The sequence below is a fragment of the Dendrobates tinctorius genome, unplaced genomic scaffold (assembly GCF_039654945.1).
Source record: "Dendrobates tinctorius isolate UK_male_01 unplaced genomic scaffold, ASM3965494v1 ptg000069l, whole genome shotgun sequence".
Taxonomy (NCBI): domain Eukaryota; kingdom Metazoa; phylum Chordata; class Amphibia; order Anura; family Dendrobatidae; genus Dendrobates; species Dendrobates tinctorius.
The window spans coordinates 20,528,833-20,553,351 of NW_027361737.1; the positions used below are offsets into that span (position 1 = coordinate 20,528,833).

Below are 24,519 nucleotides of genomic sequence, written 5' to 3' on the forward strand. Positions count from 1 at the left end.
ATTATCTTTAATAGACTGTCTTACAGCTGGTGCTAAAGCTGAGCTGCTGTCAGTCACTGCCGAGGGCATGGTTACAGCCGACGCTCTCTGTAACCATGCACCCCTGCACTGACTGACAGCTGGCCCTAATGTGGAGCTGCTGTCAGTCAGTGCCGAGTGTGCGGTTACAGCCGTTGCTCGCTATACACAGAGCAGTGACTGAGCCCGTGTCTGCGTCATATTGATGACTGGCAGAGTGAGCCTGCCGGGAGAATAGCTTAGTTACTCACCGATAACGGTGTTTCTCGGAACCCATGACAGCACCACGGAGAGAGGGGGTCCGTCCATCAAGGACAGGAACCTACAGACAAAAGAGCGGCACCTCTCCTCCGCCCCCAGTTGGTTACAGAGCATCAGAGGGTCTCCCGGTTAGTTAACAACAAAAGTATATACATAACTTTACAATTTGTATACTTATAGAGAAGTCTCGTGTCTAAGAACACACTCTGCACACATTAAATCGTGCTCACCGCACACGTGAAAAAAGGGGGGGAATTAAGCGGGTGCGGTCATGGGTTCCGAGAAACAACGTTATCGGTGAGTAACTAAGCTATTCTCCCTCACCCATGACAGCACCACGGAGAGAATTTCAGAGATTGGTAGCTTAGGGAGGGACCACCGCCTGAAGGACCCTTCTCCCGAAGGTCAGGTCAGACACAGAGGCTAGATCTAGGCGATAGTGTTTGAAAAAGGTAGAAGGTGTTGACCAGGTGGCCGCCTTACAGATCTGTTCTATTGATACCTCTGATCTTTCTGCCCATGAGGTCACCATTGCTCTCGTAGAGTGGGCTTTTAGACCCTCCGGGACGGTATTCCCGCTGCATGAGTATGCCAGGGCAATCGCATCCCTTATCCATCTTGCTAGGGTACTTTTGGACGCCCCGAGCCCCTTACGAGGTCCCTGGAAACACACAAAGAGAGATCCTTCCTTCCTACATCCCTTGGTGGCCTCTAGGTAGTGCACTAAGCACCTCTTCACATCTAATGTGTGAAATTTCTCCTCTCCTCTATTCGTAGGGTTTAGGCAGAAGGAAGGAAGGACTACCTCCTGTGATCTATGGAAGTGTGTTGCTACCTTGGGCAAATATGCAGGGTCAGGTTTCAATATAATTCTATCCTCCATAATTTTAATGAATGGGGGTAATGCCGATAAGGCTTGTAAGTCACTCACTCTGCGAGCCGATGTTAGGGCCACTAGCAATATCGTTTTTAATGATAGGGTCTTTAGTGGAGCTGACTGAATAGGCTCGAATGGGGGTCCTGTTAGGGCTGACAACACTAAGTTCAGATCCCATGATGGTACTTTCTGGGTAGCTATTGGTCTAGACCTGGCTGCGGCCCTCATGAACCGTGATACCCAAGGGTCGCTTGCCACCTCCTGATTATAGAGGGCGCCTAGGGCCGCTACCTGTACCCTCAGTGTGTTAGTCGCTAGTCCCTGTTCTAACCCCCTTTGGAGGAATTCCAGGATTTTATCCATTTGTATTCCATCCTGAACCTTTGCCCCCGAACTGGATAGGAATTTCCTCCAGGTTCTACCATAGGCTTTGATTGTAATTGGTTTTCTACTTTTTTGTAACGTGGAAATTAGATTTTCTGAAAATCCTTTCCCCCTCAGCAGTGACCTTTCAAATTCCATGCTGTTAAATGGAGGTTCACTGCTTGGGGGTGTAGCACAGGACCCTGCGATAGAAGGTCGGGGAGATCTGGTAGAACCCAGGGGTCGGTTACTGACATTATTCTGAGCCATGAAAACCATGTTCTTTTTGGCCAGAAAGGGGCTATAAGTATTACCTGAGCCCCCTCTTCCCTGACTTTCCTTATCACCGCCGGGAGGAGAATGGTCGGTGGGAAGGCATACAGTAGTCCCCGTGTCCATGGGAGCATAAATGCGTCCAGGGTCTGAGGATTTCCCTTGGGATTTAGAGAACAGAATGCTTCCACTTTTTTGTTTTTGTGGTCTACAAATAAGTCTATGTCTGGGGTTCCCCACATTTCCACAATCTTCTGAAAAACGGACTGATTTAGAGCCCACTCCCCTTGATGTAGTTGGGTACGGCTCAGAAAGTCTGCTGTCTGGTTCTCTACTCCCCGTATGTGTAGCGCCGATAGGGACAGTAAGTTTTCCTCGGCTAACCTGAATATCTCGGAGGATGCCTCCAATAGCGTTCTGGACCTGGTTCCCCCCTGGTGGTTTATATAGGCCACTGTTACTCGGTTGTCCGAGAATATCCGGACATGATGGCCCTTTAATGCTGGCAAAAAGTGACTCAAGGCATAATTTACTGCTAGCAGTTCTTTTTGATTCGAGGAGGCTTTTAGTTCTTGACTTCTCCATCCCCCTTGAGCCACACTGATGCCCATGTGTGCTCCCCATCCCACAGGACTGGCGTCGGTGGTAATTACATGTGTGATCTTGGCCTCCCAGGGGATCCCTTTGGACAAGTTGTTTTTGTCCTCCCACCAGGCTAGGGAATGAATAGTTTTTGAAACTAGCGTAATATGATGTTCCAAGTGGTCTCCTAAGGCCCGCTGGTTGGTCAGGATATCCCACTGCAGATCCCTCATGTGTATTTGTGCCCACTGGACCGCCGGCAAGCATGCAGAGAGGGACCCTAACAGGGACATTGCTCGTCTTAGTGTCATAGAAGGGTTTTGCCTCGCTTTTTGTACCATATGGATAATTCTGTCCTTTTTGTGATCTGGCAAGTAACACACTTGGATGTTTGAATCCAGTGTCAGGCCTAGGAACTCCTGGACTCTCCTTGGCTCCAGCCACTTTTTCAGGTTCAGAAGCCACCCGAGGTTTTTTAGAGTGCTCATCACTCTGTCCCTCTGTTCTGTGCATTTCTGGCCCGAGTTGCTCGCTATTAAAAAGTCGTCCAAATAAGGCACTATCAGAACATCCTGTTCTCTTATGTGAGCCATCATCTCTGCCACCAATTTCGTAAAGACCCGTGGAGCAACCGAGATCCCAAATGGCAGGGCCTTGTATTGGAATTCTCTTATTTCTCCTGCTATCGAGACTGCTAGCCTGAGGTATTGCCTGGATTCTTTGTGAATGGGGACATGGTAGTAGGCATCGCTGAGGTCTAAGACCACCATAAAGCATTGCGGAAAGAGAATTTTGATGGTCGATTTGATCGATTCCATCTTGAATTTTTCGTTCTTGATATAGCAATTCAGTCTTTTTAAATTTATGATGGTGCGGAAGGTGCCGTCTGGTTTGGTTACCAGGAAGAGAGGCGAGTAGAACCCCCTGCCTCTCTCCTGTGGGGGAACCTCCTGTAGGACTTTTTTGTCCAACATACTCAGGACCTCCTTTTCGAGGGCGTCCTGTTCATTTTTTGACGACCTTATCGGGGTAATTATATATTTTTGCGGCGGGAGAGAATAAAAGTTTATCCTTAATCCTGATCTTACAAGATTTATCAGCCAGGGATTGTTGGATATTTTCTCCCAGGCTGGGAGGAAAAACTTAGTCTCCCTCCCACCCTGGGCCCACAGTCACTTGGCGGGTTTTTTATCCCGGGACGAGTTACCGAAGATGAACCCCCTGTCCCTTCTTCTGTCTTCCCATTTTTGGTCTCTCGGGGGTCTCCTCTGAAAGAACTTTTTGTTCCGAAAGGACCGTTTAAAGCCTGTGGCGCTCACTGGTCCTAGGTTTGGGAAGCCTTTCTTTTTGACGCCTGCCTTTTAGAGGATGTCATCCAAGGTTTCCCCGAAGAGGAATTTTCCTTCACAGGGAATGGCGCATAACCTCATTTTTGTCTGGAGATCCCCAGGCCAACATTTTAACCATAAAGCTCTTCTAGCTGCATTCGACAAGGCTGCCGTTTTAGATGACAATCTTATCGAATCAGCCGAAGAGTCGGCCAGGAAGGCTGCCGCCCCTCTTATCATTGGCATGGATTCCAGGATTTTATCTCTGGGAACCCCTTCCCTTATCTGTCTCTCCAATTGGTCTATCCATACCATAAGAGCTCTGGAGGTGCAGGTTGCCGCTACCGCCGGCCTGATGTTTCCCCCTGCTGATTCCCAGGTGCCCTTAAGTAGGGTATCCGCTTTTTTATCTAACGGGTCTTTCAGGGTACCCATATCTTCAAAGGGGAGAGCAAACCTTCTCGAAGCTTTGGCTACCGCCACGTCTAGTTTGGGGGCCTTATCCCACGATGTGGATGCCTCCTCATCAAATGGGTACTTTCTTTTGATGGAAGGAACCGTAGAGCTTTTCCTATCCGGTTTTTCCCATTCTTTATCTATGAGGCCTTGGACGTTCTTGTTTAACGGAAATACCCTCCGTTTCTTTTGACCCAGTCCCCCGAACATAATGTCCTGGACTGATCTATCAGTCCGGGGGTCTTCCATCCCCATAGTGGATCTTACCGCCTTTACTAAGGCATCCACTTCGTCCAGGGGGAAACAATGACGACCTTCCGTCTCCTCTTCGGAGGATGACGAGTCGGTATTTACAGTATGGGAGGTGACTTCCCCTGACGACAAGCTCTCTGATTGGGACTCTATTACCACGTCCCCCTTCCTTCCTTTCCCTTCCCGTTTTTTGGATGAAAGGGCACTCTGAATTTCTGCGCGGATTACCGCCCTTAGGTCTGCGGCATGATCCGGGGTTTCACCGCCGAGGACCTCCTGTATACAGGAGTCACACAATTTTTTCTCCCAGGGCGTTGGTAATGGCTTCCTACAGGTGGGGCATTCCCTGTTCTTGGTTTTTTCTTTCTTCTTTCCCTGATAAGGGAAAGAAGTCTATTACAATGGGGAACATTCACGAAGATCCACTTACCCCTCATGCGCGGTTGCAGGTACCGGTTCTGGAAGTGGATCCAAATTCCTCACTGGGCGATCCACGGCAGGTGACTTGCTCCTTGCAGTTGAATGTTGCGTGGAGTGGCTACTGGACCGGCTCCCCCGTCCGTCTTTATCCTTTTGGCGGTGCTGGTGATGCTGGCTATGTTGCTGCTGCTGCTGCTTAGGCTGCTGTAGCTCCTCATGCGGGTCGCTATCCATCGCGCCTGAACGCTTCCAGCCCTGAGGCTGCTTCAGCGTTCCAAATCCAAATTTGAATAAGCCGCCCTGGCGTCACCTGTCTTCCCGGCCTGCACCGCTGCTTCCCCCGCGGAGTGCGCACTGCGCATGTGCCGACCGCGGGGACCCGGAAGTTCCTCCTTCTACTTCCGGGGCAGCGCCATCTTGGTACACCTCTGTACCCGGCGCTACCCCTATACCGGCGTCCCCTGGCCCCTACTCCTCCCGGAGCGGCGGCCCGGTCCTCCCCGCCCGCTCACCCTGGACAGCCCCTCAGCTGCAGCGGTAGCGGCTTCGGCAACCGACCCCGTCGCGACAGGGGCCTCCCCGCTGTCTGACCGCGGACGGGACGGTCCTGGATCTTCACCTTCCGGTAAGCGCTGAGCTCCTGCTGCCGTGGTTCACCCGTCAAGGACAGGAACCCAACTGGGGGCGGAGGAGAGGTGCCGCTCTTTTGTCTGTAGGTTCCTGTCCTTGATGGGCAGACCCCCTCTCTCCGTGGTGCTGTCATGGGTGAGGGAGAAAAAGTGAATTTCCTCCCAGAAACCGGGCTTTCACTGCGCGTGCTGTAAAGTGTCAGAATACTATTAACCTGCAGATTAACCCCATATCTGCTGGCTAATAGCATCATCTTACATGTCAGGTTCCCTTTAAAGAGATTTATCTGTACATGGACACAAAATGTACAATAATACAGTGTACGAGTACTTCCAATTCAACTGCAGGCCCATGCCAACAGTGCCGACCCCCTCCACTCCTTGTGCCGCTGACATGATGTATAGTCAGAATGAACATTGTGCACAGAGGATCATCATCAGGAGCGATGGGGGATGTAGAACACTGACCAAGCGGAGATTCCAATACCCCTTTAACTGGAGGAACCCTTTGCTGACTCTCCAAAAGGCTTTTCCAAGTTACTGTATCCCTATCTTAGTCATCTCTATGCTGTCAGTCATCATTTATCTAATTCTCTACATCAGCTCTTGAACTAATTTGAAAAAACAAAAACGATACCTTGACTAGTCGATCTGTGCCACATGTAACCATAAGGCCTCGGGAGACATCCATTGTCATAAAGCAGATGTTGTGTTTACCCTCATGGAACGTGGCCAACGATGCTCGGCTACACAGAAGTATTGGAGGCAAAAAGGCTATTAGTACCAATGTGTTCAACCATTATCCACTCCCCCTCCACCCCCCAAGATGCCACTCTGTACACATGGCAGTTCTTTTCCCTTAAAACACATCTTTACCAGCCAACGTAACCCAATAGGGTCTGATCCACCAAGACTGGCGATGTTCACACCAGTCATAAAGAATGCAGCGCTAGAGTGAGATGCATCACATTCATTAAGGCACGTGCATGTCACTTATAGGGAATTATCACCAGTTCTTTCACTACTCCAAGTGAGGGGCAGCATGGTGAAGGGGCAGAAACCCCGATTCCAGTATTGTGTCACTTACTGGGATGCTTGCTGCAATTGTAAAAATAAACAAATCAGTTTTCTGTGATGCAGATCTACTAGTTCATTGAATGCAGAGCTCTGTATAACCTGCCCACACCACATATTGTGAGCATTCTGTGTACACTGTGCATAGGCAGAAAGCTGCTAATCAAGGGTGGGCGCAGGGCTGGATTACAAGGCAGCAGGCCAAGTGGTCCTCTATTGATTATCTCCTGCTGATAAAACTGATAATAAAAACTACAGCAAGCAGCCCAGTAAGTAATACATGGCCGGAATCAGGATCTCTACCTCTACATCAGGGCACATCTTACAACCGGCAGTCACCGTCTCAAAAAATGTTACTAGAGTCAGGAACTGGAGTAGATTACCAAAGATTTTGATAAATTTGCTAGGTGGGCGTAACCACAACTTATCCCACCCACATTTGCAGATCTGGTTGAGACTGGCATAAAAACGGCAAAAGAGAATTTTTGCGCAACTTCGAGCCACGTGAAGAGTTTGTGACATTTCAATGTGGTTTACAGTAGAATTCTGGCCCACAGACTTTAGTTCTTTTCTAACATTATGCAGCCATTATCGCGGGAGATTTCAGACTGGATTTTACGCTGAAGATGGTTATGCGCACAATTACACTGCCGTTTTGAACAGTCATTTTGAACAGTCATTTTGTAAAGCCCTGTTCACATTGCGCTTCTGCAGTGCTTCCCAGTGTTCCTCTCATATTCTCCTAAAAGCAGGATTGAGACAAACCCCCAACAGGGCCAGAGACTGCAACAACATGAATGGAGTTCAAAATGTGCTTTTTGTTTTTTTCTTTTTCACCCTGAAAGTGTCCATCTTTTCAGACGGCCACAGAAACTGACTACGCTCCTGCGCCCGTCTGAAAAGACAAACACTTTCAAAATAACAGAAAAAAAAACAATTAAAGTTCATTTTAACTCCATTCGTGTCTTTGCTGCCTATTGCCCTTTCTTGGGTTTCGTCTGAATCCCGAGATTCAGGTAAAACCACTGAACACATTGCGGAAAAGCAGAGTGAACCGGGCCCGATTATTAGAATAATTCAGAGTAAGCCCTCATGTAGGAGTGTCAAATGATCAGGATATCGCAGCTACCAACTATCCTCAACTGATTTTTAAAGGGTTTGCCCCTTACTGGTCTCCAACAACATCCAACCACGGTGGTGATGCTAAACCAAGCCTAGGTCGTCTGCAACGACCCAAGTAAGGGTCACCAACTTCGCCTGCAACGACCCAAGTAAGGGTCACCAACTTCATCTATAGTGACCCAAGTGGGTATAATTAAGGCTGACAACACCTGTAACACTGCAGTCATCTTTTCCAGCCATCTGGCAAGGGGGCATGTTACTCTATGTGGACATTGCGGCTGTCTGCTGTGGATCCTAGAAAAAGCTTGCCAGTCAAACATTTTTATGCCAGAGAACCTCTGATTTAGATTTAATGGTTGACCAACAGTTTTAACTATGGGACTGTGAACAACTACAATGCAATCAGTCAGAATACTCACTCCTCGTCTTTTATGCTCTCATAGCAGAAGTCACAGACCCGCACCTGGAACTCGAAACCCATAATGGGGTAGCTGGACCTCTTGGAGCTGCATTTCCCACAGACTGCCTGGCCGCATTTCCTGCAGTGATGCTACAGCGACAAAAGGAGCAACACAAAGCTCCTCAACATGTCAAGAAGTATGACACAGACACTGAGAAAGTACTGAAACGAGGCAGAGGGACAGCATCCTTCTCTCCGTTCTATTACCTGGCGTAACCCCATAGTCCTTGTGTCCCACATCTGTTTTAAGTTCCAAAAGAAGGGCTGGGCACACTTTTGACATGAGTCGCTTTCCAACCATTGAGGAGCCTTGAATACAGAAAATAGGGAGAAATTAATTCCAATTTGTAATCAAAACATGTAAGCCTCTGTTCACATCAGAGTTGTGGTTCCACCATGCGGGGTCAGAAGGGTGAAAGGACCTCACTGACTTATAATGAAATGTGATGACCTGAAATAGGGACTCCTGAAAGAGTCACCAACACATGGCATCTTAGCTTCCTATGGAGCTACATAGGAGAACGTCAATGGCATCATATACCACAATACTGTAGTTCAATAGAAGCTATCTAGCGATCGTCAGTTCAAGTCCCTTAAAGAGATTAAAAAGTAAATATATTAACCCCTTAGGCTACTTTCACACATCAGGTTTTCGGCGTCAGGCGCGATCCGGCATCGTGCCGGAATGCCGGATCCGTCTTGTTCTTGACAGACAAAACCGGATCCGTCTCATCCGGTTCATCCGTTTTTCTATCCGTTTTTCGACGGATTACGCCGGATCTGGTTTTTAAAATTGACCCTTGTGGCCTTCCGAACGGGATTGGCTACTGGAAAACTATATATAGCATGTTCCTACAGCCCTTCTTTGACAGGTTGTAGAGGAGAAAGTGCAGGTTGGAGAGAAGAGCAAGTTACTGGCGAAGATGGATGTTGTCATTGGAAATATTACCACTAGAAGTTCTGTGACGGTTTCAGTAATGATGGACATTTTTGCACTATACTTTATGTCACCTCAAGGCAGAGTACACTGGCAGGATGACAGAGTGTGAAAGATTTGTGCCCTAACCAAACTTGTGTACCTTCTGGACCAACAGTATATACCTTTGCCAACCAAAGTTGGCTATCTTGTCATGGTCTTACTATTTTTAGCTTTAGGCCACAGGTGTGTACCTGGTTGTGTTTTATGCAAAGTATTTCACCTTTTAACAAAAGTTGTGTACATTGTTAGGAAATCACCAACAATAAACACAACTTTTCAGGTGAAATACTTTGCTTCAAACACAACCAGGAACACAACTGTGGCAAAAAGCTAAAATTTACCCACAGTTATATACCTGGTTTTGAATACCTTTTTACCTTTTAAATACCCTGTATTTAACCTTTTTTTTAAACATATTTCGCCGCAGAAAGAAATGACAGACAACCATTGTGAAACGATAATTTAACTTTTATTTAAAATATTGTTTTTTGTGTAAACTGTTTTTAAAGTTAAAAAAACTTTTTTAATAAAGGTTTGAAACCAACCAAATGGGCATTTTTATTACAAAAAAAACATTATAACTCGGTGTAGTGTGGGGTGGAAATACTGCTGGAGGGGCTGCGGGACACTTCGACAATGGGAGTGTGGAGAGAGGACTGGGATCGTGGTGGGGAAGGTACAGTTAGAGGTGATGGTGTGGAAAAAGCTACAGAATGGGTGGACATGTGGGAGGCAGAAGAGGTGGTGGGCGGTGGAGTGGAGGGTTGGGCAGGGACTGTAGGAGCAGATGATGTTGATGGAAAGTTGTATGGGGAAGGAGCTTGGTACGGGGGAAGGAGCTCGGTACGGGGGAAGGAGCTCGGTACGGGGGAAGGAGCTCGGTACGGGGGAAGGAGCTCGGTACGGGGGAAGGAGCTCGGTACGGGGGAAGGAGCTCGGTACGGGGGAAGGAGCTCGGTACGGGGGAAGGAGCTCGGTACGGGGGAAGGAGCTCGGTACGGGGGAAGGAGCTCGGTACGGGGGAAGGAGCTCGGTACGGGGGAAGGAGCTCGGTACGGGGGAAGGAGTTTGGTACGGGGAAGGTTGCTGGAAGTGGGGAGATGTCTGGTACTGGGGAGGTTGCTGGTACTGGGAAGGTTGCTGGTACTGGTGAGGTTGCTGGTATGTAATAGGAGGGGGAGGATGGAAAGTGGCTGGAGGGGGTGCAGATGTAATAGGAGGGGGAGGATGGAAAGTGGCTGGAGGGGGTGCAGATGTAATAGGAGGGGGAGGATGGAAAGTGGCTGGAGGGGGTGCAGGTGGAGGAACTACAGTGGTGGGAGGTGGAGGTTGGGATGTAACCTGCTGTAGAGCACCGTGGCACGAATGCATTACATGCATCTGCTGGGTAGGAGATAGTGTTGCCATGCGCTCCACAACAGACCTGAAAAAGGTGTGGTTTGGCGAAGATCTTGCTTCTGAATGCATGGTTTGCAGAAGTGTCTTCACCTCCAGAATGCTGGAGTTGATCTGCTGAAAGCCTGCGGAGATTTGCTCTGACAAGACTTTTAGACAGTTCTGGAAAGATGCATTCAGATGCAAGAACTCTGGCGCATAACTCTTTTCCTGACCCCTCTGCCGCTGCCGCCCAGTACCCGCAGGTGTACTAGAGGTGGCAGGGGCAGAAGGGTGGGGTAAAGGGAAAGCGATCTCCTCACCAGCAGCTTCATGTAATGTAGGCGGCCACGATGCTCCTGTGCTGGTGGATGGGACAGATGGGTCGAATGTGTGGGAAGGCTGGGAAGGTGCAGATGTACCGGGGCGGTCGAAGTGTCCCTCGGTGCCGGTCTCCTCAGGGATCGCCTCAGAAGGGTCCAATCGTGCAGGCTCCCGAGTGCTGCTCACCGTGCTGTGGAATAAAGAGAAAAAAAAACAATTAAAATACTGACATGGTATGGCCCTGGCTGAAAAAAAAAAAGTTACATCTAACATTTTTTTTCACATGTGGTGTGTAATATTTACCTTCTAGTGACCATTGTTTCCCGGAGGAACGACAGGGCTTCTGCGTACTTGTACTTGCTCCTGCGTCCTCCAGATCCACTCGGGGCCCGCATCTCTTTATTGAACTCCTTCTTGAAACGATCCCTCACAGACCGCCACCGATTCACAATTCTGTTCCCTGAAACGAGAAAGGAGTGGTTAGTATACAACATCAGTGTTTCACAAACTCCAGTCCTCATGGTCCCCAGGGGTCATGTTTTCAGGATTTCCATAGTAAATAGAAATCCTGAACACATGATCCGTGGGGACCACGAGGACTGGAGTTCGGGAAACACTGGTTTACATCAAGCAACCGGTACTGTATATACTTACGCTCTTTAATCTGGGCCCGAACATCGAGGTCCTCCCAGCGGCCCACAAGGAGCGAACAGATTTCCTCCCAGAGTCGTCGGGTAACGATAAGGTCAGCGTGGCGGCGGTCAGCCATATTCCAGAGCGGCTCCCTTTCTCTGACGAGATCGATGAGGTGGTCCACATCGAGTCCTCCATCCTCACCGTCAGAGTCGGGAGCACGCTGTGAAGGCTGTTAAAGAAAAAGACAAAAATAACAATTAGCCTCCACAAAAGAAATGAAATAAAAAGTGCAAAAAAACAAAGCAAAAATATTTATACTTACACGCTGGTGACCGCCGCGTTGCTGTCGCCGACGACCCTGGGAGGCACTGCGAGGACCTCTTGGCCGAGCACCAGATTGGGAAGACTAGAGAAGAAAACAAAAAATGTTATGTCTTTGGATGTAGGCATTTGTTTGCTGTGTGTGGTCTGCAGAACATTGTTTTCTATGTGTTGTGTGTAGTGTGATGTTGTGTTTGATGCAAAAAACTTACCAATTGTGAGCCCACTCCAAGTGTCTGTCCACCCCTTCCTTCTTCTTCTGGGAGCTCCTCTTCATCTTGTGAATCCTGTTTTGAAATAAAAGGCAATGAATAGACATATATTACAGAGATGATGGATTTTGGAAATAAAAACTTACCGTCAAACGCTGACGATGCGAGGGAGGGCTCCCAGAAGATGATGTGCTGTCTTCCTGGTGGCCACACTCCATGCCTGTGGGTGGTGTTCCAGCTGCTGCCATTGCTGCTGCTGCATCTATTGGGCGGCTGTTGAATAAAGAGAAACAAAGGGCCAATGAATATCTTGATATTCAATAGCCCTAGTTTGGAGGAATGGGGGATTTGATAATTACCGTCTCTCATCTGCTGCTGGCCTCCCCTCCTCAGCATGTTCCATTTGCTGCTCCATTTGGGGTGGTGGTGGTGCTGATGGTGCTGCAGTGGTCTCCTGCCTTCTCCTGCTGCGCTTGGTTGCTTTCTTGGGTGGCATGTTGGGTGTGGCTGTGGGTCCCACTGTCTTGCTTTTATATATGTCTTGTGGGCAGAGCTACTGAGCATGCTCAGACCAAAAAAAACGGATCCGGCCACCGGATCCGGCTTTCGCCGGATCAGGCGCATTGCGGCGCTCATAGGCTTTCATTGTGTGAAAAAGCCGGACGCGCCGGATCCGGCGTGTCCGGCTTTTTCGCCGGAGACAAAAAACGTTACAGTAGCCGTTTTTTCCAGACGCCGGATCGCGACACATTGCCGGATCCGGCGAAAACCGGATGAAACGCATGGCCATCCGGCGCGATCCGGCGCAAATGCAAGTCAATGGGGGGGAAACCGGATCCGGCATTGCATTTCGCCGGATCCGGTTTCTGTCAAAAGCGCCGGATCGCGCCTGACGGCGAAAACCTGATGTGTGAAAGAGGCCTTAGTGACAGAGCCAGTTTGCAGCTTAATGACCGGGCCAATTTTTACAATTCTGACCACTGTCACTTTATGAGGTTATAACTCTGGAATACTTTAATGGATCCCGCTGATTCTGAGACTGTTTTTTCGTGACATATTGTACTTCATGTTAGTGGTAAAATTTCTTCGCTATGTCTTGTGTTTATTTATGAAAAAAACGGAAATATGGCGAAAATTTTGAAAATTTTGCAATTTAATTTTAAAACTTTAAATTTTTATGCCCTTAAATCAGAGAGATGTGTCACACAAATTTCTTAATAAATAACATTTCCCACATATCTACTTTACATCAGCACAATTTTGGAAGCAAAATTTTTTTTTTTGTTAGGAAGTTATAAGGGTTAAAAGTTGACCAGCGATTTCTAATTTTTACAACAAAATTCACAAAACCATTTTTTTAGTGACCACATCATATTTAAAGTCATTTTGAGGGGTGTACATGACAGAAAATACCCAAAAGTGACACCATTCAAAAAAAACTACACCCCTCAAGGTGCTCAAAACCACATTCAAGAAGTTTATTAACCCTTAACGTGCTTCACAGGAACTAAAGCAATGTAGAAGGAAAAAATTAACATTTAACTTTTTTTTGCAAAAAATTTACTTCAGAACCATTTTTTTATTTTCACAAATGTTGAGAAAATGAACCACAAAATTTGTTGTGCAATTTCTCCTGAATACGACGATACCCCATATGTGGGGGAAACCATTTTTTCAGCGCACGGCAGAGCTCACAAGGGAAGAAGCACTGTTTGACTTTTTCAACGCAGAATTGGCTGGAATGGAGATCGGACGCCATGTCACGTTTGGAGAGCCCCTGATGCTCCTAAACAGTGGAAACCCCCCACAAGTGACCCCATTTTGGAAACTAGACCCCTTAAGGAACTTATCTAGATGTGTGGTGAGCACTTTGAACCTTCAAGTGCTTCACAGAAGTTTATAACGTAGATCCGTGAAAATTAAAAATCTTTTTTTTTCCTCAAAAATGATTTTTTTTAGCCAGCTATTTTTTATTTTCCTAAGGGTAACAGGAGAAATTGGACCACAAAAGTTTTTGTGCAATTTGCCCTGAGTATGCTGATACCCCACAAGTGGGGGGGGGACCGCTGTTTGGGTGCATGGGAGAGCTTTGGAAGGGAAGGAGTGCCATTTTGGAATGCAGACTTTGATGGAATGGTCTGCGGGCGTCATGTTGCGTTTGGAGAGCCCCTGATGTCACTAAACAGTATAACCCCCCCCACAAGTGACCCCATCTTGGAAACTAGACCCCCGAAGGAGCTTATCTAGATGTGTGTTGAGCACTTTGAACCCCCAAGTGCTTCACAGAAGTTTATAACGCAGAGCAGTGAAAATAAAAAGTCTTTTTTATTTCCACAAAAGTGATTTTTAGCCCCCAATTTTTAGACCCCCCAAAGCTGGTAAATAGTGGAAACCCCTCAATTCTTGCTCCAACCCTAACCCCCAACACACCCCTAACCCTAATCCCAACCGTAATCCCTAACCAAAAATGAAAAAAAAAAAAAAATTTTCTTTATTTCACTATGTTTGCCTAACTAAGGGGGTGATAAACAGGGGGGGGGGGGGGTTATTTACTATTTTTTTTATTTTGATCACTGTGATAGTTTATCATAGTGATCAAATTGAATGAATGGAATCTGCCAGCCGAAGCCTGCAGATTCCCGGCGGGCGCACTGCGCATGCGCCCGCCATTTTCTCCGGACTCAAGATGGCTGCGCCCACCGGAGGACGCAGGACCACCGGGAGGGGACCCTGGACCATGGAGAGGTACGGGGGGGGGTAAATCGGGGACCCTCTTTCTCTCTCCTCTGATGTGTGATCACATCAGAGGAAAGAGAAATTAAATGCAAAATCACGGCTTTTTTTTTTCCACAGCAGAAACCGACCCGATTCATGTTCTCTGGGGTCTCGGCTACCCCCTGCAGCCGAGACCCCAGAGAAAATCCGACACTGGGGGGCGCTATTTACTTACTAAACAGCGCTGTGGTTTAAGTACCCTTAATTACCGCCGTTAAAAGGCGTATCGGCGGTCGTTAAGGGGTTAAAAAATATATAAAAAGTATGAATTGCTTTCTTTTCTTTGATTAAAAACCCCCACCATACTTTGAATAGTCACCTTCATAGAAGCTCGATCTAAAGGGGACCTGGTCACAAGGTCAAGAGTGGCGTCAACAGGTCAAGAGTGGCACCGACAGAGAAAAGTTATGGGTCTCAAACTATCATAAAAATTCTCTTTTGAATGTTCAGGATTTTTTTGGAACAAAAAAAAAACAAAAACAAAACAAAAAAAAAAACAACCTAGTTTGGGATTGCTTTCTCCACACAGTGAATACAGTCAGAATAACCCACCTAAGCACCCGATGGCAGAATTGCATTTTTTTCTTCATTATTTCACCCCACTTGGAATACTGTTTTCGCTTTTTCCAGTACAATGTATGGCAAGATGAATGAAGTCATTCAAAATTACAACTCTTCCCGCATAAAACAAGCCCTCGTACAGCTATGTCAAGGGGAAAAAAAAAATAGGGATATTGGAAGAAGAGGCGGGAAAAGTAAAAAAGAACATGAAAAAAATAATCTGAACAATTGCCAATTCTTAAAAGGATTAATGGTGAAGGGATTCTGCCAGCATATGGCCTCATGTATGTGGCCTGTACATACAGTTCTGCCATAAGGTGCCTCTCAGTGGCATTATATTCTTTTCTAGAAGCAATTCTGTTGTATCATCACGGGCTGGGGTCTTCTACACTGACAATATTGAAACGACAGATGCATAAATGTGCAAGACTGAAAACCAAGACTTAAAAGGTTCTGTTACCTCTTCTCTTTCGACATCCATATTCCAAACACAGATTCCTCCATCGACTGAGCAGGAGACGAGCTGCCAAGTGAGCTGCAGATAGCACAGGCCTTGTACCTTATCACTAGAATACAGGGAAGAGACCAGATTTACCACCACTTACCATCAGACACGATTTACCATCACTCTCCCATATCGAATGTGCAGAAATGTCTGATTGTAGGAAAAAAAATCATTTTCCAATAATACACAACGATAAGTGACATTTCATCTGTGAAGCACAGCTAGCGACGGTGGCGGACAATGACGTCTGCTGGCTGCCTGCTCCTGTGCTTTGCTCTCTAAGTCATCCACTCTAACATTACGGCACTTCAGTATTGAGTGAGTGCACGTCATTCAACATCTTCAAAGCAGCCATTGAAGTAAATTAAAGTGCGGACTTGGCTCGGGGCCAGGAATCGGCTGTTCACTGTCAGACATTGGACCATGTCACGCACTTTCCGAGAGCAAATGCAATGTGAAATTCTTACTGGTGTCCTTGCAGGATGAGTGTCCGTCCTTGTCTCCCTCCAATATCCCACAAGATGATGCTGTGATCAGATGAACCTGAGAACAGATAGCGCTGGACAGGATCCCAGTAAAGACACGAAATGCTGCCTAAAATGAGAAAAAAAAAACAAATGTAGCAATAAATGTGGTTCATAATCATTAGGTGAAGAGAACAGTCTGATAGGAGCAGTGGTAAAACTGCCCTATGGGGAAATTTATCGAAGCAATTATTGCAATTTTTCTTAGTATCAAAGTTGCATTTTTTGTGCGCCCCTTTCCATTGTTACAGCAGCCCCAGCTCTCTATTAAAACGTGCTTGGGTCTTTATAGTAACAAGCATGGCCAGATAGACTCCATGGCGCACCGCATGCCATAAAAATTACAAAGATGTGCCACATTTATTAGGGGAATATTAAAGCACCACTCCAGCATTTTGCATTCAGTACTAGAGAGGGACTTTAAATGCAAGCCCCTTGGCCCCGTTCTCATACTCATCTCTGGCATCTTCATCTTTTACCAATGCCGCTCCGGTCCCGCGGCGCCATCTTGTGCCAGCAACTTCTCACTGGCGTGAAGTCAGACGTTACGTCACAAGAGCTCAATGCGAGTCTATGAGAGCCAGGATGCGGCCAGAACGAGGCTCTCAGACTTACAATGACTACTGATCTCCGGCGCACTGTGAAACACCGGAGCTGCCGGCAGGGTGACTTCACCAGAGACCAACGGAAGCGATGCTGGAAAAGGATGAAAGTGGCGGCAGGGGAGAGACGGGGCAGAGGAATTCCATTTCTTCACTCCAATGGTGCGTTGACAAAACGCTGGAGTGGGGTTTTTAACTGCCACACCTTACTCCAGTGGGATTATGAGCAAGACTGGAGTAGGAAACACTAGTCTGACGGATGTCCCCCGTAGAGATATTGAGGGGAATGTAACATAGAACAGATGAGGAGGTGCTGGAAATGTACGACCTGATAGTCTTCCTGTTCCTAAAGGGGACCGGATTAAAACTTTTAATGAGAAATCTATAATAAAGTCACAAACCCATTTTTTCTACATAGAATGTAACATAAGCAAACAGCTACTAACAGACGGCGTCTCCACTGATTCAGCTCTGTACTTAGCTCCTCTAACAGCCCCCTTAGCAAGAGATTACAAAGAACGCCCATGCCATATTTTACATCTAATAAGGAAAACAAACTTATAACACGCAGTCTGTAGAGCGTCTAATGCTGGGTTTGAACATATGAAAAAAATCTGTAAATTTCACGAGTCTTCAGCTATGGTCCCCAGAACAGCTGCGATGAGACCTCCTTTAATAAATGGTAAAATATTTTCAGCCATAGACAAAATCCTCCTGTTTCCTGTTTACACCGCTGCCATTTCTGACTGGTCACATACAAGCCAAAAATATCTGCCGGCACTTTCCTGGATGATCAATTTGAAAATCTGCAATCAATTTATGCAATGGTTGAAATTTCTAGCACAATCCACATTGAAATCTTCCCCTCTCTCTCAAAAAAAAAAAAAAAAAAAAAAAACACACACGAAAGGTTTGGATACTCTATATTTTAACAGCGTAGACTCACAGGGATTCAGAAGGGGCTGTCTGAGTAGTGGACAACCCCTATAAGGACTCATACTCACATGCGAGAAACTGGGACGAGTCTTGTACGTCAATCCCCGGCACTGTCACCAGCACTCGTATCGGAGCGTTCAGCTGCATGTATTTCTATGCAGCTGAACGCTCCGATCCGAGTACCGGTGGCAGTGCCGGGTATTGACGTACGAGACTCGTCCCAGTTTCTCGTATGTCAGTATGAGCCCTAACTCAGTTTCCCGACAGTAAAACAATAACATCTATATTCACCTCCGGTGCCGTTCCAGCGATGTCGACACTGTCTCTCCCGGAGCTCAGGTGACAATGTTATGGTAAGCAATTCCTGCAGCCAATCAGCACTGCCATCACCCAAAGCGATAAAGCAGCCAGAGCCATCATTTACGCCGGATGTCAACTACGTCAGTAAGAGAGGAGTGAAGCCAGTGCTGATTAGGAGCAGGGATTGCATGACAATGTCACGCAAGCGCCGGAAGAGCCAGTGCCGACACAGCGAGAACGGTGCGGAGTATAAGTGTTATTTTATAGTGGAAAACACAAGAATTCTGAGGGGGTTGTCTAAGTTGTGGAAAACTCTTAAAAAGATCAACAAACTTCTACAGATAATTAAAGTGACTGCCAAATATGAAAAAATTATTTTGAGTTATCTCGCGGTCCAAGTCCGGTCACCCCCACCGCTCATTCATCAGACCCTGTAAGAAGGGTGCAGCTCAGGAGACAAAAAGGGTAGAGTATAGTACGGGGGTCAATACCCGCTCTGTGTGTGACCAGCGTGCTCCTGTCCCGAGCTGTGCACTTCTCGGCGGTCTATTGAGCGATCGGTGGGGGGCACAGAGCCTGACCGCCACAGATCTGTAGTCAATTAAAGTGTCTGAAAGTTATGGAGGAAAAAAAAAAAGATATTCAGAGTTTAGTTAGTCTAACTCTGTACTATGCAAAAAATGAAAAGTGCCACAAAATCTAAATGGAAATCTGCAACTACAGTTACATGTATGGGTACACTAACTGGTTTTCATTTGTTACTTGGATTATTGAATGAATTTTACTACAAAACTCACTAGAAATACTCAAGTGGCAAAATGCTCCTATGGTGTCTGCGGTGCCATTTTATCCACACACTTTTCTGAGCATTTCCCGATAACAAAAAAAAGTAAAACAAAGTTTGTTATCCAATGTCATTCATGGAGCGGTGTGTGGAGAAGAATATTACAGCAAAACCTAAACACCAATTACTAACATACAGATTTGCATCTGAAGTTACCTTCATGACCTTTGAGGGTCGAGATGACAGAGCAGGTGTCCAGCTTCAACAGTGTGATCTGGCCAGAGAAGTCTCCCACAAAAGCATATTTTGTTTCCTCATCATACCTGTACGGGGGGTTGTTAGGGATCATGTCGCTTCATACAGAGGTTGCCCATATAAAAGTATCCCCCCACCGCCAAAAAAAAAACCCATACAAAATAAATAAAACCTTACCTCTGTACATGTATGTGAAGATTGAATCAATGTATGTAGTTATTTCTATGCCGTGCTTTCCCATCAGCTTTGCTTCATTTCCCATCACATCACTGAAGGTGTAACCCTGGGAAAAGCTATGGGTGATATTGGATCTGGGTATTAACACCTTTCATTTTTTGCTTTTGCGCTTTCGTTTTTTCCTCCCCTTCTTCTAAGAGCCAGAACATTTCTGTGCGCACAGACGTACAAGGACTTATAATTTTGAATGATACCATTCATTTTACCATACAATGTACTGAATAATAAAGGGAAAAATTACAAGTGCGATGAAATGGTGAAAATCATGCAATTCAGCCATCGGGGGTTTGTTTTGTTGCATTCATTATATAGTTAAAAAAAAAAAAAAAAAAAAGACCTTCCTAATATGAATTCCCATGTGAGGACGAATACGTAGGGGCTTATCTACAGCATTCTGTAATGCTGTGGATAAGCCCCCGATGTAACCTGAAAGAGAAGAAAAACAAGTTATATTACACTCACCCAGGGGCGATCCGGTCTGGGCCCGATGACGTCCTCTTCTTTGATTCCCGGCACGGCTCCGGCGCAGGCGTACAGCTCTGCCCTGTTGTGGGCAGAGCAGAGTACTGCAGTGCGCAGGCGGTGGGAAAGGTCAGAGAGGTCCAGCACCTGCGCACTGCAGTACTCTGCTCTGCCCTCAACAGGGCAGAGATGTACGCCTGCGCCGGAGCCGCGACTGGAAGCAAAGAAGAGGACGTCATCGCTAGAAGATGGAAGGCGCTGGACCCGTACCGCGACACCCATTGGACCCGGACCGGACCGCCCATGGGTGAGTGTAATATAACTTGTTTTTCTTCTCTTTCAGGTTACATCGGGGGCTTATCTACAGCATTACAGAATGTTGTAGATAAGCCCCAGATGGCGGTGGCCGCATCATATATGCGAAAAAATAGGTGACAGATTCCCTTTAAAGATAACTTGGCTAACATACACTGCCATGAGAGCATGTAAGCCTATGGGCTACATTCACATGATCAGTTTTTTTCTTTTTTAAAAAAAAACAGCAATTCTGGTGCTTGGATTGTTTTCTCTTCATTACATTACCTTATGGGCTAATTAAGTTTATATTTACATACAGATCAGACTTTTACACTTGCGGCAATAGTAGAATTTCAATTGTTTTTAAAACAAGGGTGTCTGTTTAATCTTTAAACCTTTTTTTCTATTATTCCTTTTCCTATGAGTGTGATTGGGCTTTGGAAAATGTCTACCGTGTTTTGGCAGTCTGAAAATATAGCTCAAGAGCCAGCACTGACACAGCGAGGTATACAAGCCTGGAAGTAGGAGATGAAAAAACAGGACCTCAACTGCAAAATGAATGTTTAAAAGACATAGAAAAGATTAACTCAAAACCCAAGATAAACCAGGCCATAAATAACTCTGAAAGCATTTATAACCCATACTGATCCTCCATAGAAAAATATACACGATGGCTTGTAAACATCATGGAAAAGTTATTCCCGCCCAGTTTGTGTTTAATTTTCCACCCATTCTTACTTCATAAAAAGCTTGCAAAACACTTTATAAAACTGCTGGCTGCGGATTTCAGTATTTCAGTGCGTTCATGCAATGTACCTTTATTTATAGGTGTTAGCCAGAATAAGAAAGACCTGCTTTTTATAGCAAGAAATGAAACGCCATCCCATCCATTTACAGTGTCTGATACTGCTGCGTTCACCTGAGTACAGCTGCCACATCAAGCATAGCACATGGACAAGAAAGGCTCGATTTCTTGTAAAAGTATTTTTACACAATTCTGGCTACTCAAAGCGTAACCTCCACTTTCAAAAGAAAGACGATCACAGTACAGGACTTCACAGTACACTCACCACTCCATTAGAGAGCTTTCCTGCTAACCGGCAGCACGGACCGCCGCCCGAGGCTTGAGCTGCAGGCTCCGGTAGGTTTTCTTTTGAGACTGGAGGCACGCTTTAAGTTAGGTCACCTCTATAATGTCACAATCTATACGTTCATGCTTAATCTAATCTAAAGACCCGTACAAAGGATACTGGAGGCAGGAGGCCCAGGAAGTGAATGCATGTCGTCCCACCAGCGACCCGCTCTGCGTGCACATCCAGGTGAGAAATTTATCCTGCCCGGTGCTAATCACCCATTCTGGGTCCGGAGAGAAAATTACTTCTGTCACACGGTTCTGATGAGCTGTAATGGTTAATCACAAGTGCGATAATTAGCTGAACCTAGTGAGAAATAGTGAAATTAGTTATAACTGACCTAGTAAGACAATGAGACACCAGTACATGGGGCGTTCACCTAAACTGCACAAGAGAACCAGTAGCACCTTCTGCTCCCTTCCACCCTAACGCACACAATATCAATAATATAGTGGGATCTCATGCTTTAGAACAAATACCTTTCACTAGAATTATCTAGTAAAGCAGAGTACTCTACCTACCAGGGTACGTCTTCACAAAGCTCATTTTGTTAAAGTCGTCAGAGACCAAAAACTCCTGCCCAACAAGAAACGTAAAGAAAGATTTTAGACACAATGTCTTACTACATAGGAAAACAATACATAAACATGTACAATAGTCTTCATGCTTGGCAAAATATAAAAACAATTAATTCAACTTTTATGGTTCACAAGAGATCAAGTATGGAACAATGTACAGACATTCTGCTGGTCTCCAGGCCCAAACTCAAAAACCTCATAGGAAATGATCTACATCTATCTATAAAACACACGAGACTGCTAAGATGGAGTCAGGACAAGAGACCTGTGATCAGTCCGTGCATCACAGCTCACACCAGGACAGTGAAACCAGCCTACACAGATACTTACAACAATAGCGCCGCTATCTTGCCCCACAAAAATCATTCTACTCTCATGGTGGTATCTCAGAGCTGAGCAAGGTGCTGAAATAAAAAAAAGAGACTGTTAGAATAAAACAACTAACAAGTACAAACATAATATTAAAAAAATAATTATTATATGTACACATACAGCTCTGGCTAAAATTAAGAGACCACTTTCAAATGTTCAGTTTGTCTGATTTTTCTCTTTATAGTTATATTTTTGAGTAAAATGCAAATTGTTCTTTTAGTCTATAAACTTCTGACATGTCTCTGAATTTCCAAGCAATAAATGTTGTATTTTTTTCTGACAAAGAAAAATAGTCAAAAGAAAAAAAAACAAACAAACAGTGCTTTCAGACCTCATATAATGCAAAGAAAACAAAGTTCATAATCATTAAGAAACAACAATACTAATGTTTTAACTCAGGAAGAGCTCAGAAATCAATGGCGATAGTAGACAAGGATCTGAGGACAGCAATGATAATAGATGTGGCAGTGCCAAGTGACATCAACATCAGAAAGAAGGAATATGAGAAGCTGGCAAAATACCAGATCCTCAAAGGAGACTTGGAGAAGATGTGGAAGGTGAAGGCAACAGTGATTCCAGTGGTGATAGGAGCACTTGGAGCAGTGACCCCCAAGTTGGAGGAATGGCTACAACAGATCCCAGGAGCAACATCTGAGCTCTCTGTCCAGAAAAGCGAAATGCTGGGAACAACTAAGATCCTGCGCAGAACCCTCAAACTCCCAGGCATCTGGTATAGGACCCGAGAATGAGAAAGGACAACAAAGACCACCCCCATTGGGGGGTGAGAAGGAACTTTTTTGTACAAACACAGTACATTATATATACACTGCTTAAAAAAAAAAAGGGAACACTAAAACAACACTATGTAACTAGAAGTCAATCACACTTCTGTGAAATCAACCTGTCCAGTTATGAAGTAACACTGACTGAGACTCAATTTCCCCTGCTGTTGTGCAAATGGAACAGTCAGCAGGTAGAAATGATAGGCAATTAGCAGGGGGTGACCACAGACCATTTCTCTGTTCTCATCCTTTTGGCTATTTTGGTCACTTTTGCATTGTCATTGCTCTCAAACCTATTAGTTACTGTACAGAAGCATGATGAAGTGTCTACAACCCACATAAATTGCTCAGGTAGTGCAGCTCATCCAAGGTGGAACATCAATGCAAGCTGTGGGAAGAAAAGTAGCTGTTTTTGTCAGCACAGAGAGTCCAGAGCATGGAGCAGATACCAGGAGACAGGCCAGTACATCAGGAGAAGTGGAGGAGGCCGAAGGAGGGCAACAACCTAACAGCAAGATCGCTACCTCCTCCTTTGTGCAAGCAGGAACAGCAGCAGTGCCAGAGCCCTGAAAATTACCTCCAGCAGGCCAATAACATACATGTGTCTGCTCAAACTATCAGAAAGACTCCACGAGGGTGGTTATGAAGGCCCGACGTCCACAAGTGGGAGTTGTGATTACAGCCCAACACTGTGCATGGCAATTGGCATTTGCCAGAGAACATCAAGATTGGCAGATTTAACATTGGCACCCTGTGCTCTTCATGGATTAGCGCAGGTTCACACTGAGCACATGTGAAAGCCTGAAGATGACATGTAGAACGTTCTGCTGCTTGCAACATCCTCCAGCATGACTGGTTTGGCAGTGGGTCAATAATGTTGTGGAGAGGCATTTCTTTGGAGGGCCGCTCAGCCCTCCATGTGCACACCAGAGGTAGCCTGACTGCCATTAGGTACCGGGATGAGATCCTCAGACCCATTGTGAGACCATATGTAGGTGCGGTTGGCCCTGGGTTCCCTCTGATGAATGACAGTGCTAGGCGTCATGTGGCTGAAGTGTGTCAGCAATTCCTGCATGATGAAGGAACTGATGTTATGGACTGCCCTACCAGTTCCCCAGACCTGAATCCAATCGAGCACATCTGGGACATCATGTCTCGCTCCATCCACATATGGCACTGTGCACCACAGACTGTCCAGGAGTTGACTGATGATCCCTCAGGAGAACATCCATTGCCTCATCAGGACCATGCCCAGGCATTGTAGGGAGGTCATATAGGCCCGTGGAGGCCACACACACTACTTACCATTATTTCCTTGTCTTGAGGCATTGCCACTAAAGTTGGATCAGCCTATAATTTAATTTTCCACTTTGATTTTGAGTATCATCCCAAATCCAGACAACCGTGGGATATTAATTTTGATTTACATTGATCACTTTATGTTTTATTGTTCTC

At 46.0% G+C, this 24,519-nt stretch overlaps 1 protein-coding gene across 3 annotated transcripts in view; it reads right to left on the minus strand.

Moving 5' to 3' along the window:
• Nucleotides 1-24,519, minus strand: part of WDFY1 (WD repeat and FYVE domain containing 1) — a 55,717-nt gene that overhangs the window by 7,448 nt on the left and 23,750 nt on the right. For 2 of the 3 annotated variants that reach the window (XM_073581147.1, XM_073581146.1), the window contains exons 3-11: nt 22,241-22,314; nt 21,854-21,908; nt 21,450-21,600; nt 19,165-19,271; nt 16,270-16,396; nt 15,758-15,863; nt 8,323-8,424; nt 8,075-8,205; nt 6,097-6,205 (exon numbers count right to left, since the gene is read on the minus strand). In XM_073581147.1, the coding sequence (XP_073437248.1) occupies nt 6,097-6,205; nt 8,075-8,205; nt 8,323-8,424; nt 15,758-15,863; nt 16,270-16,396; nt 19,165-19,271; nt 21,450-21,600; nt 21,854-21,908; nt 22,241-22,314 (962 nt within the window). The other variant, XM_073581145.1, reaches the window with a different exon arrangement.